The sequence below is a fragment of the Neoarius graeffei genome, chromosome 19 (genome assembly GCF_027579695.1).
Source record: "Neoarius graeffei isolate fNeoGra1 chromosome 19, fNeoGra1.pri, whole genome shotgun sequence".
Lineage (NCBI taxonomy): Eukaryota > Metazoa > Chordata > Actinopteri > Siluriformes > Ariidae > Neoarius > Neoarius graeffei.
The window spans coordinates 68,004,385-68,019,716 of record NC_083587.1 but is presented as its reverse complement, the minus strand read 5'-3'; the positions used below and the strand labels follow the sequence as shown (position 1 = coordinate 68,019,716).

The window sequence follows — 15,332 nt, the reverse complement described above, 5'->3', positions numbered from 1 at the left end:
GCCACTGTTCGCTAACACTTCAGCTATTCATCCAGCTGTTTACTGAATTGCTGCTTCCTTTAATGTCTTTCACTGTGAACAGCTAAAAACCTGATTCTGCTTCTGAAGGCTCAAAGTTCTCACACAATTCTGTTTATCATCATCACGATGTCCTAGAACTGACCAAAAACAAGTGTTGTCTGTTCATGGCCACCATCTGCTTTGGAAAATATTTCAGCAATCAGAATAGCGTCTGTTCCCTGGTCAGGGTAAAATGTCAAACATCTGCGATTTTTCACCAACATGCCAATTAGAGAACAACTGCAGACTGACTTTCGGGGGCTATTTGTGTTTCTTCAAATAGTTAGTAGGGTTTCTTTGCTAATATGTTCAATATTCATAATCTTCACTGTTAATACTAGCTTACATCATAGATGAGCTTACATCACAGGGTTTATCACTTCATAATCTACACTGATGAAGTTATTTTAAAGTAATACTTGTAAATATTGATATTCATAATGTTTAATACTAACGACAGCTCGATTGCTAATCTGAATCCAGCTGACAGGATTTCTGAGAGGATATTTTAGTTTTATTCAAAAATGTTTACAATCATCTGCTAATGCTAGCTAGCTGGTTAACTTTAGCTAATGTGACAGGATTCTGACAGGAACTGCTTCATTACTCTAACTGCAAAGGTTGAAATAATATAAGATAAACTGACTGGATTTCACATCACATCACATTATCTGTAGCCGCTTTATCCTTCTACAGGGTCGCAGGCAAGCTGGAGCCTATCCCAGCTGACTACGGGCGAAAGGCGGGGTTCACCCTGGACAAGTCGCCAGGTCATCACAGGGCTGCACATAGACACAGACAACCATTCACACTCACATTCACACCTACGCTCAATTTAGAGTCACCAGTTAACCTAACCTGCATGTCTTTGGACTGTGGGGGAAACCGGAGCACCCGGAGGAAACCCACGCGGACACGGGGAGAACATGCAAACTCCACACAGAAAGGCCCTTGCCGGCCCCGGGGCTCGAACCCGGACCTTCTTGCTGTGAGGCGACAGCGCTAACCACTACACCACCGTGCCGCCCCTGACTGGATTTGTGACAGAATTTTAATTAGCTAATAAGCTATCATGTCAGGATTTTTAAAATAAAACTCATGAATGTTCATATTCATAATTTTTACTCTTAAATTTAGCTAGCTAGGTAACATGAACCTTACAGGATTTCTGACAAGCTCTTCATCATAATTGGTGATCTAGCAAACATAAGCTAACCTGACAGGGTTCTAACAGGAATTTTAAATGCTATTCATAAATACTTGTGATATTTATTGCTAATGCTAATGAGGTAGTTAACCTGACAGGAATTCTGACAGGATTTTCCTCATAATCAATGCTATGGTTAGCTAACAGAAGCTAACCTGACAGGATTCTGACAGGAATTTTAAGTCATATTCATAAATGTTTGCGATATTTATTGTTAATGCGAACTAGATATTTAACCTGACAGGATATTTTTTGTCATATTATTAATATGACTTACAATATTCACTGCTAATGCTAGCTAGATGTTTAACCTGACAGTATTTTCTAACAGGATGTTTAGGTCATATTTGTAAATGCTTACTAAATTCTTTAATTGCTAATGCTAGTCAGCTGGTTAATTGTGCTAACCTGACAGGATTTCTGACAGGATTGAAATCATGTTTAGTGCTAAAGTTAGCTGGTTGGTTAACATGAGCTAACCTGACAGGATTTCCTCCACAGGGCTTCCGGATAACATAAACAATATTCGGTGTCTTTTTGAATTTGAGATGTTTTTAATGATGTTATGCTAATAAGGAGCAGCAAAGAATAAAGGACAGAGCCTGTATTGCATAGACAAAAGATAAATATATTAACTACGCAAAGTGTGTGTGTGTGTGTGTGTGTGTGTGTGTGTGTGTGTGTGTGTGTGTTAAAGACAGATAAAGAGGGAGGTCATGTTCTCCAAAATAGCACTGAGTATTTAATATTTTACCAGTGAGAGAAAATGAGCTTTCATTTGTCCTTGTCTGCCCTTGGACAGATTTAACACACACACACACACACACACACACGCTGGCGTTTCACACATGGAGCAGTGTGAATGAACCTGCGTCACTGCAGGATGAAAACAAAGCAGTGATGGAAACTCAGCCATGGTCACAACGACTTCTCTTTCTCCTTCTTTTCTGTTTTCTTTTATCTGCCCATCTGTCTTCTCTCGTATTTCAGACTCTGCAGCTTGTTTTTTCCTCTTTTTTAACAATTGTTTAGAGTGCAACATCATAACTGTAAATTTCATAGTCAGCAGAGCATGGGTTCTGAATGTGTTTATTTACTGTTTATATTTACTACAGTTTATTGTGTGGGTTTTTTTATTTAATCATTACTGTAAAATTGCAGAATTCAATTAAATAATATAACCTAATGCATTAATTCATTCATGAATTAAACCCCTCCTGACATTAACACTGTTTTCTCTAGGAAACCTGCCCCGGCTTTGACCACGCCCCCTCGTCATTGTTTTTTAACTGGGTCTCGTTTATTCACACCTGCGCATTATAATTAGTCTCCTTAGATCTTGTTAGTTTATTTTGAGATCTGGAATGACACACGATGTTCCATATTTATACACTAATTCAGGAAACATGTATTACTGTCGATAAATAATGGCGGTGTCTTCACACGGCTTTGTAAATAAAGACCACGCAGCCATTTCCGCAGAAGGAACCATTTTTCTGAACTTAGATACTTTGAACTTCTTTCACACTCAAGTAAAGGAACATAATGTTTGTAACTTTGTAAAGCTGATGGTCAGGATTATTATCATCTAATACGTCATCATTTTTTTGGTCACAGCTCATTCACAGGGATGTGTACAATGGACGCGCCACAATAAACAGATTTTTTAAAAACGTGTATAATCATTCATCTGGTAAAGTTTTCTGGAAGGAGAAATGCACTTAATGATCATTTCTGGAAGGAGTCTCCAGTTTCAGCACTTTGAAACTTTAAGTTTTCCGGAGAGAGGAGTTTATGCTTCTTTATTGTTTCTTGGCAACACGATAAACTGTGATTTTTATCTTATTAACTTTAAATGAGAGAGAGAGAGAAGACGCTGGTGATGGAGCAAGTGTTTATAGCTGCTATAACATAAGTGACAACAGGAAGTAACTTGTTTCACAACATTAAAAGTAACTAGAAACGGACAAAAAATGCAATAAGAACAAAACTATGGGACATGCTGTTGTAAGAAAAATAATCAACTTTGAAATGGTGACAGTAACTCAGCTTCATCACACCACCCTATTGATTATTGGTTATTTTCCAATGATAGCAGGAACATTTCTTATTGTTCTTATTTCTTATTATTTCTTTCATTTAATGAACAATAATGTGGATATTTTCCATACACTATGATCCATACTGTATTAAAGTTTTCTACATCTATCATCAAGAATATCTGTTGTTCATATGCAGTAAAAAAAGTAATTTAAAAATTAATTTTTGACTCTAGTTGCCTGACAATATATTTGTGTATTTTCTTTCTACATTATCGTTTTCTCGAAGCGTCAACTCATAAATTGAATACAGAATTATCCAGTAAGTGCAGAGATGCAGTGATTTGTCAGTAATTGACAGACTTCTTTCCAGTGCATGTGATAAAAATCAAACACATGATGGAGTCTCACTCTGAGAAATCTCTATTCCCTGTAATAGTGTCATTATAGAGCTGTGTGTGTGTGTGTGTGTGTGTGTGTGTGTGTGTGTGTGTGTGTGTGTGTGTGTGTGTGTCCGGCTTTTAGATGTGTGTGAAGATTCAGGACCTGACTGGGGAATCCTGAGCTCCTCTGTGTTGTCACGATTTAAAAGCTTTTATTGCGCGTACTGTCTGAAACGTTAACGTCCAGCTAGTTCTAATCCGAACAGCGGGGTTTGAGTCGTCAGACTTTTCATCCAACCGTGAAGAAAAGAGAAGACACGGTGAAAAGCTGGCAGGAGATTCTCATTTAATAAAGCTACATACTATATGAGTTACTAAGTCAAGCAGTAGCATTGCAACCAAGATATCAGTGAGGCTATGAACTCCTAACTACGAAGAAAAAATTCCTCAAGGTTTGGCATTTAACAGCTCGCTCTTGTCACCAGTCAGGCTGTTATACAGTGTATTTACAGAAATCAGTGTCTCACGTTTGCTAAATTCATCTCTAGCAGTCTCTAAATACTCCGTTTTGGATTTATTGCTCCATAGAGCACATTGCATGGATGATGCTGTAAGATTTATATTTGACTAATATCTGACACCTAAACCCTGTTCTAATTGGGCCTCAAATTTTATCTCACACTTTCATGGTTTTCCTGATGTTATTACACTAATAACCAAATTCAGCACGACTAATTTAAAAAAAGCTAGTAATGTTTTTATGTAAAACGTGACAGTCGTAGCAGCTAGCATGTTGTTAGTTGCAAACTAGCAAAAATCCCCGTACTATAAAGTATCTCTTCTTTCAGTCTCTGTGGCTCATTTTCTTCTTTCCTTTCCTCAAGAGCATTTTATTGCTTTAATTACTTTTAATATATTACATTTTTCATGTTAGTTTTAATTAGAGGTGAAACAATACGAAACGTTGTCAGGATGTACACCATGATCACAAAACAGCACTGACAATTCAATCGGCCGTTTCCTGTCGACTCTTTCACTTTAACAGACGAACTGTTTAGTGTAAAATCTCTTCAGTACAATAATGACATGAACAACGCTTACAGAAGCAGGTACACAAATGCCTGATGGCAGGTGTGTGTGTGTGTGTGTGTGTGTGTGTGTGTGTGTGTGTGTGTGTGTGTGTGTGTGTAAATAAGAGATGGAGTATTGAATGGGATGCTACTAATGTCAGGCATTTTTTATAAACTCTTTTATTTCATCAGGTCAATGACCGTGACATTACCGTAATGTAAATATGATATATAAAAAGGATGATTGATGTTCATTTGAGAAGCTAAAACGCTCTGAGACACATAAAGCTCCACGTTGGAAAAATCCACTTCAGCACTGTTTCTATTGTTCCTCTTATATGTTTACCATGGATCATTTTCATCCAAGCAGAACAGTGCTGTTTAATCATTTCCATTTTCACTCATAACATAGATAGATAGATAGATAGATAGATAGATAGATAGATAGATAGATAGATAGATAGATAGATAGATTGATTGATTGATTGATTGATTGATTGATTGATTGATTGATTACAGTGGCAGTCCAAAAGGTATCACTGCACAAAATACCGTCGAATCTGGAAATAGTTTTGCTCAGATATTTAATTTCAAACTATGACCCATATATGATGAAATCCACATGGCTTCTCTGCAATCATGGCACTGATAAAAAATCTCCAGATATGATCCAGATTCTTGCAAGAATTTAAAAAGATACAGTGGGGCAAAAAAGTATTTAGTCAGTCACCAATTGTGCAAGTTCTCCCACTTAAAAAGATGAGAGAGGCCTGTAATTTTCATCATAGGTACACTTCAACTATGAGAAGCAAAATGAAAAAAAAAATCCAGAAAATCACATTGTCTGATTTTTAAAGAATTTATTTGCAAATTATGGTGGAAAATAAGTATTTGGTCAATAACAAAAGTTCATCTCAATACTTTGTTATATACCCTTTGTTGGCAGTGACAGAGGTCAAATGTTTTCTGTAAGTCTTCACAAGGTTTTCACACACTGTTGCTGGTATTTTGGCCCATTCCTCCATGCAGATCTCCTCTAGAGCAGTGATGTTTTGGGGCTGTCGCTGGGCAACACGAACTTTCAACTCCCTCCAAAGATTTTCTATGGGGTTGAGATCTGGAGACTGGCTAGGCCACTCCAGGACCTTGAAATGCTTCTTACGAAGCCACTCCTTCATTGCCCGGGCGGTGTGTTTGGGATCATTGTCATGCTGAAAGACCCAGCCATGTTTCATCTTCAATGCCCTTGCTGATGGAAGGAGGTTTTCACTCAAAATCTCACGACACATGGCCCCATTCATTCTTTCCTTTACACAGATCAGTCGTCCTGGTCCCTTTGCAGAAAAACAGCCCCAAAGCATGATGTTTCCACCCCCATGCTTCACAGTAGGTATGGTGTTCTTTGGATGCAACTCGGCATTCTTTCTCCTCCAAACACGACAAGTTGAGTTTTAACCAAAAAGTTCTATTTTGGTTTCATCTGACCATATGACATTCTCCCAATCCTCTTCTGGATCATCCAAATGCTCTCTAGCAAACTTCAGACGGGCCTGGACATGTACTGGCTTAAGCAGGGGGACACGTCTGGCACTGCAGGATTTGAGTCCCTGGCGGCGTAGTGTGTTACTGATGGTAGCCTTTGTTACTTTGGTCCCAGCTCTCTGCAGGTCATTCACTAGGTCCCCCCGTGTGGTTCTGGGATTTTTGCTCACCGTTCTTGTGATCATTTTGACCCCACGGGGTGAGATCTTGCGTGGAGCCCCAGATCGAGGGAGATTATCAGTGGTCTTATATGTCTTCCATTTTCTAATAATTGCTCCCATAGTTGATTTCTTCACACCAAGCTGCTTACCTATTGCAGATTCAGTCTTCCCAGCCTGGTGCAGGTCTACAATTTTGTTTCTGGTGTCCTTTGACAGCTCTTTGGTCTTGGCCATAGTGGAGTTTGGAGTGTGACTGTTTGAGGTTGTGGACAGGTGTCTTTTATACTGATAACGAGTTCAAACAGGTGCCATTAATACAGGTAACGAGTGGAGGACAGAGGAGCCTCTTAAAGAAGTTGTTACAGGTCTGTGAGAGCCAGAAATCTTGCTTGTTTGTAGGTGACCGAATACTTATTTTAGCGAGGAATTTACCAATTAACTCATTAAAAATCCTACAGTGTGATTTCCTGGATTCTTTCCCCCCATTCTGTCTCTCATAGTTGAAGTGTACCTATGATGAAAATTACAGGCCTCTCTCATCTTTTAAGTGGGAGAACTTGCACAATTGGTGGCTGACTAAATACTTTTTTGCCCCACTGTATCTTTTAACACAGGGTCATGTGTGCAAGCAAAAGCATTCAGAATAATAAAAATAAACACATTCAGTACAAAATAATAAAATCTAATATTGAATATAAAATGAGTATAGCATCATATACTTATATATTACACAGAGACGAGTGTTTTAGTGGGAAATACTCCACCGGTATTTTTCATCCGAGCTCCATCCGGGACGTGGAGAACCAAAACCGGGACATAAATCTCTATCTGTCCCTCGTGAGGAAATCAATGAATTGTTTTGATAAATTTCGGACTTTTTGTTTGTGAATGTGTCGATATAATAAAAAGAAAATCACACATTGGCTTGAAAATATGAAGTTTATCTTCTCGTTTTGAAAAACTCACATTTTTCATACGAAATACATCACGGCTCTGAGTGACATATTTAAATAATATTGTCTGGCTTTTTTTCATGGTCTATCAGATATATTCCATTCAGCGAGCATGATACTGAACGAGTCGAAGACGAGGAGCTGAATGGAATATATCTGATAGATCATGAAAAAAAGCCAGCCATTATTATTATTATTATTATTATACATTCCTTTCAGGTGTTTATCGCGTCTTTCTCTTCCAAACTTCTCTCAAAATCTTTCGTAATTTTTAACAAAGCAAACCTGGCGGCCATGTCTCATCTCATTATCTCTAGCCGCTTTATCCTGTTCTACAGGGTCGCAGGCGAGCTGGATCCTATCCCAGCTGACTACGGGTGAAAGGCGGGGTTCACCCTGGACAAGTCGCCAGGTCATCACAGGGCTGACACATAGACACAGACAACCATTCACACTCACATTCACACCTACGCTCAATTTAGAGTCACCAGTTAATCTAACCTGCATGTCTTTGGACTGTGGGGGAAACCGGAGCACCCGGAGGAAACCCACGCGGACATGGGGAGAACATGCAAACTCCGCACAGAAAGGCCCTCGCCAGCCCCGGGGCTCGAACCCAGGACCTTCTTGCTGTGAGGCGACAGCGCTAACCACAGCGCTAACCACTAGCCCCTGGCGGCCATGTTTGTTTACAAATTGTCACAGTCGCTTGCTAGCGTGGAAGTTTTACGTCTCCGACGTGTGGCATCATGTTGTCTTGACCATGCAATATTGTAAACCATATTCAACGTTCATTCTCCATTGGGTTGAGTGATGTAATACACATAGGATAAGTGATATGCTAGTAATATTGCATGCTATCAAACCAAATGAACGAAACCCGCTAGAAGGGAATAGAACACATTTTTATTCCATGGAGAAAGTGTCCTGTGTGTATAATAACTCCTGATATTTCACTCCGATGACGTCACTCCCAGTGTTTTTCTGCGTTGACAAAATTGTGAACCGGTTCACAATTAAAATTATTTTGATTCACTTGTGCATTTTTTTTTGTGGATGTGTCCATATAACATAAAGAACATTACACAGCGAACCAAAGATATGAAGTTCATCTTCTCGTGTTGAAAAAATATATTGAAGAACTTCATATCTTTACACGACTGTGTAATAAATTGAATCTTCAGAGTAACTGTGAAAGTGTCTGTGCAGTACTGGAGTATAAAGTGAACACAGTCTTGAGTAAGAAAGAGAGAGAGATGGAGAGAGAGACTAGTGTGAGAAAAGTACCAAAAGTACCATTCTTCTTCTTTTAGTTTTAAAAATGTTTTACGATCAGTCTGATCCCCAAACTGCAGGGAAAATTGTTCCCTCACTTCCACCACCACATAAATAAATTATCATATCACTGTTTTTCAGTTTTAAGGCACCGTTTTCTTATTCCATCTTTCTTCCTTTTTTATTTCCAGACATGCAGTAAAACTGTTCATCTCCTGATTTACATAATTATTTATAAACTGCGGTCTAATAATCTGAAAAATCTCAGTCACATCAGACGTTCCTGTGCAGTTATTCCCAGAGACTGGATTTTAAAGCTTCTAACATTTGGAAAGGAAATGATCTGCTTTAGTGATGGATCATGTTTTCATTTCCTGTTTTAATTTTCAACAAGCAGACTCTCTAAATGCTGCTCCACACACGTGTGTATGATGTACAGGACGTAAGTAATTCTCTGTTATTAATGGACTAATAGTGCATTTAAAAAAAAAATCAAAACTTCAATCACAGTAGGAATTTGTATCCAATCAAACTATATGGAAATCCGTTAAACAGGAAAAAAACTGCCATTTTTACAGACTTTCAACAAAGATGCTAAAGTTACAGAACATGTTCATGTGCAGTTTATATCTCTGATGCTGTTATTACCAGAAAATGTCTTTTTGTTCTGAGAGCATTCTCCCCACAGGTGTGTATGTTTGGATCAGATTATATCACATACAATATATAATAAGAGTATTATATAAGATTATAAATATTTCATAATTTATTTTTTTTCCATTTTAAACAGAGTGCTTTTGTATTCAAACTAACACTCCATTTTCTGTTTCCGAAAACGTGTTAAGCCTCTTCACACTCGACCATTCACTCTATCACCAGGAGATCATGAGTTTGAATCCAATACTATCAATGAATGAATGAAAAACGAGCCAATCACAGGAGTCTGCGAGCTTGTGTATGTAGAAGAGGGTAGACAGCAATTTCTGCAAGTATGAAAAGATCCACTTCACAGCTTCATAAGTCTCAGGAGAGTGAGCTAGTGGGCAGGAAGTGGCAAATTACCAAACTGTGGGTGGGGGGGGGAGGCAATGGGCAGAAATGTGAGAAAAAAAGTGTAAATGTGTGTGAGGTGTGGAACTGTGCTGATAATATTTACATCCAGAGCAAATAGAGAAAATGTGAAAAAGTGAAACAAAGCACTTACAATTCATAACCTAAAAAACTAAAGAGACTAGCAATCAGAAAGGGTACTAAGGGTACAGGAACTATGCCAGTCCTTGTCAATGTGTCACTGGTACCATGTAGTGTACACCTTTTGTATTTTTATTGTGTATCTTTTTCATAGAACGGGACACGTCATGAACCTTTAGCACTTTACTCTAAAACCTAATTACGGTCCGTTTACGTATCTTAATTCTTTATTTTTTTCAAGGTACACTTTATCCACATTTCCACCTAAAAGATACACAAAGGTACTAAAGATATAAAGCAACAAAGAAAGGTACACTTTAGTGCCCTTTTTATCAGTGTGTAAGTGATCCAGCCATCTTACTGTAACCGAATAATACAAATTACAGACAGAACAACGCCGTAAAACAAGAGAATGAACGAGGTTTTATCTTGGAGATGAAGGTTTTTAGTTCTTCAAGGAAAGAATGGAGACACTGAGCTACTGGAGCGATAAAGCCTTAATAAATATACCGTATCACAATGTTGAACACACACATAGGGGAAGTGTGTGTGCTCCAGGATGCAGTAAAAACCCTCAGTGTGACAGAGAGCTTCTTTATCACTTACTGTAAAGCAGAACAATAACACTGTTGTGCAAATCTGGCTGAGCGGGAAACTCCGTCAATGTGGCATTCATCGCTTGCCAGGACGAGACCTGCAGCTTTCTCATGCTAATGGACATGATGGAGGGATTAAAGATGGACAGAGTGAATCTCTCTCTCTCTCTCTCTGGAACACAACTGCAGCAGCTGATTCAGGTGTTTACTGGACAACACACTGGGCGTGGCACTTTACCGTATATACACCCATATTGTACAAAAGTCTGAGAAACATGTAGGGAAATGCTGTCGACCAAAAATGGCTTAAAATAATGAAATGAAATGTTTCACCATTAAAAAAATACTATAAACAGTAATCAGTGAGCCATAATCAATGAAACAAAGTCAGTATTTGGTGTGAGACGACCCTTCACTTTAAAAAAATATATGTATATATATATATATCTGTCTCTGGTCCAGTGAGTGCAGTTTTATGTGGAAATGATCTGTAGGTTTTCCTGAGCATCTTACAGAACCAGCCACAGTTCTTCTGGACACTTTGACGGTCACACTCACTTCTTCATTTTACACCAAAATTTTACACCAGTAGCCTTCATTATGTTTTCTTTTTTAATCTGAAAAGTGCTCTCTTATGGAATATGCTGCTCAGATATATTACAAACATTTTTTTCTATAACATTTAATTTTGTGCTGGACAAAACCCGAAATGTTTGGAACTCTAAAATGTTTTCATAATGTTTTGACTCTATAATGAATGTAGGAGTCATAAAATAGAAATCTAGAACAAAGTTTGTACACACACACACACACACACACACACACACACACACACACACACACACACACACAACTGTACATGAAGAGTAAAAACAGGTCAGAACAGAGATTTAGAGTTTAAAAGTCAAAGCAAATGACTGATCAGATTCAACTCTGTTATTAATAATTAATTAATTATTAAATCACTCATTTATTTATAGTGAGAAAATTCAGACAGACAGACAGGTGAAGGTTATTTAGTGAGAAATACATCATACAAAGTGTGTAATTATGTATTGGCACCTTGTAAGGATCAATGATTTTCAGTGTGAATTACAGACGAGCCAACCGCGGGGTTATTGTGTTTATAACACTGTGTGTATACTGAATCGACAGGAACACACTGAATATTTGGTTTTGTTATTAATAAATAATATACAGTATATACTCTACATGGGTGCTTTTAAAATTATTTTCATAATTCATTCACTTATTTTCTGTGTGTGTGTGTGTGTGTGTGTGTGTGTGTGTGTGTGTGTGTGTGTTTCAGGTGAGGCGTGAGCGATAAGGTGCACTGTTCTTACTGTAGCAGCAGCAACCTGACAAAAAAACCCTGTCATATTATAATACTTTACGATGTAAACTGTACACTATTACTCTACATTCACTATAGCGAGTCACAAAATGCACGACACAGAGCCACAATTTAAACTGAGATTTTTCTCACTTTTGTGTAAATTAGTCGTGAAGCTGTTCTGTCACACGTGCGGTCCAATGTTTCTTCAGTTCTCCTTTCACAGCTATGATAGCTACTCATCAGAGCTAAAAAATAAACAAATAAACTGGACAGGCCACGCCCATCAGCGACATCCATAGCGTTTGCTATACACAGCCACGTGAGACTACAAGCAACAACAGCAATTTATTTTCTGCCAGTGTGAACATAGAGTTAGAAAATGGAAAGGATCGTTGATTTTCCTGTAGAACCAGAGTGTTTCTGTATCAAAACCGTCTCTAATCTGTGCTGAAAAAGTCACTAGGCTTTTATTTTTAATTAAAGTTACTAAAGGGGCTAAACTTTGCTTAAATCTTATAACAGAGTTTCGACGTCAGAAACGCTGAAGAGGCGTCTGGCCTCAGAAACAGCTGTTGACATCAGACTTAATAAGCAGATGGGGTCCAAGAAATTTTATATATATTTTTTTTATTTTATATTTTTTATTTTAGCCCTGTGATGACCTGGCGACTTGTCCAGGGTGAACCCCGCCTTTCACCCGTAGTCAGCTGGGATAGGCTCCAGCTCGCCTGCGACCCTGTAGAACAGGATAAAGCGGCTACAGATAATGAGATGAGATGAGAAATATATTTTTTATATTTTATATTACACTTATTTTATATTAGACTTATTTTTATATTGGATGTACCACTTGAGGAGTTGCACTGAAATTTCGTTGTACAGCTGTCCAATGACCATAAAGGCATTCAAAGAAGAACTTTTTAGGAAGATAAGAACCTTTAAAAAACTTTCATGGACTCATCACCAGCCCTCTTTTCTAAATGTGCACCAAATACTGAGACCTAATGCTAAATTATAAACTCCTGACACATTCTGGATATTCAGAAGATTATTATAAAAAGCAATAATTTGGAGACTGTAGTGCACACTTACTCACTTTATACTTCGTACACACACACACACACACACACACACACACACACACACTTCGGGAAATAAAGTGTTCTTCATGGTTTCTTTAAGTTCATCAAGTCGGAGCTCATCAGACAATTAAAGATACTTAGTTTCTCACAAAAATAGTTCTGATTGAAACGCATTCTGACAAGAAAACACTTTTACGATGTTCTGCTGGAGGAACAACCCCTGAGTGGTTCTAACATGTTCCAGAGTATACAAGTAAAAGTATTTCACGAGGAACAGGAAGGAAAAGGGTGAAGTGGTGAAAAAAGGAACCTTTTAACATTCATGTACTTGTTATTGTGAGTCAGGTTGTTGATTATTTTCTTACGACCGCACCCAGAATTTACTTTGATGTTTCTTGGAAATAGTGATGGGCGTGGCCTTTTAGTGTCACGCCTCCTGAGAGCCCAAATACACAGTAGAGAGAACTTGTTTCCATGCCACTGAACTACAGTGAATTAAGGTGCCAATATATAATGAGAAGATCTGTGTATGAACTTTGTCTCACTTTGTCCTGCATAGACACTGATGAATGACGCAGTTTTTCCAGCGTACAGTCACTCACCCTGGAGGAGACACAGCAGCAGCAGTGGGAGCCACATCACCTGGACTGCAGTCATCTTCACCACCCAGGAGAGGGACACACACACACACACACACACACACACGCTGCTGTAGATCAGAGGGACTCCGTGTTCGTCCCACAACGCAGGAGTCGAATCCCCCACAGAGGAAGTCACGTCAGTGTGTTTAGTAATGAAGCGTTCACCTTCTCCACGTGCTCCTGTTCACGTTCCTCTCTTTCACTTCTGTCAGCGACGCCACCTTCACGTTCCACCGCACTTTAGTGATGAAGTGTTCACTTCAGTGAAGCTCTTCAGTCTGCACGTGAATCCAGAATGTCTTCGTTTGTTGTTGGGTTTTTTTACGATGATGCGAGTCTTCTTTTGTTAGCGTTGTGTTGCTAGCCTATCTATAACATAGCTGTATTCTTCTAAAGAAAGATTCTCTGATATCGATAAAAATCTGTCTTTACACTTTAGAGCTTTCCTTGTTTGTAATGGAAGACTGGAACGTTCTGAGGTTTGTGATGTTTAAGAGAAAGAGAAAGTCTGTGATGAGTGCATAGCGTGGAAGACGAGCGAGCGATCGGGAACGACGACGCGTGAGAAAGGAAAATCCAAGTGACCTGAGAAGGAGAAGAAGATGACGTTGAGATGAAGATGTTGCACAGTGACTGATTGACAATGGAAGATTGGAAGTGTGGATTGCACAACTTCTTTTTTTTTTTTTTACGTGTCTTTGGTTTCACGTCGCTGATACGTTCCAGTGAAGTACTTACTGTTATTGTTATGATTATTATTGCTCTTTGAAAATGGTCGATGAGTGGATGAGACCTACATGAAGACCTGGACGTGTGAGGATTGTTCAATTTTAAAGCAGATTCTTAGAGAAACATCCAGAGAACGAAGACCTCATGGAAATTTGCATGGACGTGTGCAGATATAAATATTTAATAATAAAGACCGTTCTTATCTTTTTTTAATGAGTAAAGGTAGTGTGTTCAGGTCACACAGATTACATCCAGTCACTCTTCTTCTTCTTCTTCTTCTTCAGTGGTCCACCTCCACAGCTTCAGTTATCCTTCATGCCAGATGGTCATATGGTGCAACCGGAGATGATTCACAAAACAATCTGCTCCTCTTTCAATCAGAAATGAAAGCATTCATTAAGTCGAAAGAAAAAAATGATACAGCACAAATGAATGATGCATTCAGTTCAGTGGAGGCTTCATTCCATCATCATCTCAATCACTGACTCAAAATAGCATGTGTTACAAAAATAAAATGCAGTGTGTTCTTCAGTTCCTCAGAGCTTCATGCTGCTGCCTACCTTCACCTGAACATGTGCGGATTCGGATCCGGGCTCCTCTTTATCCTCCTGCAGAACCCGCTGCTTTATTAATGCAGGAGTACTGATTCTTCTTATTCTTCTTCTTAATATTATTTTCTTTCTAAATCGCTTAATTCTTCCTTGAATGAGGCCAGTGTGCGCATTTCCAAAGATCCGGACGGAGGAGGGATGGCATGATGCGAGGGGAAGGAGGGATACAGGACTGAGAGAGAGAGAGAGAGAGAGAGAGAGAGTGGGGGAGGAGTGATGCATTGCAGCAGTGGGCTGGAAAACATGAGCAGATGTGAAAAAACCTGCAATAGGTCCGTCTGTTACACAGTCCATACTTTAACACTGATATCTGACAAACATCACCACAACAAACCAGAAATCCGGCATCGATTGTATTTAAAAAAAAAAAACAAACACTGTACCTAAAAAGGGTAAACACATAATCTCTAAATCACTAAGAATGAATGGTGTAGTATAATAATAATAATAATAATA

General features: G+C 38.6%; 1 protein-coding gene across 1 annotated transcript in view; it reads right to left on the bottom strand.

Annotated features, from left to right (window-relative positions):
- The window catches only part of scn1ba (sodium channel, voltage-gated, type I, beta a), a 32,621-nt gene extending 17,586 nt beyond the window's left edge, over positions 1-15,035 (bottom strand). The window contains exons 1-2 of the mRNA XM_060900499.1: positions 13,702-15,035; positions 13,498-13,552 (exon numbers count right to left, since the gene is read on the bottom strand). Coding sequence (XP_060756482.1) covers positions 13,498-13,552 — 55 coding nt within the window. The 5' untranslated portion in view covers positions 13,702-15,035. The remainder of the gene's footprint in view (positions 1-13,497; positions 13,553-13,701) is intronic.
- Positions 15,036-15,332: the final 297 nt, after the last annotated feature.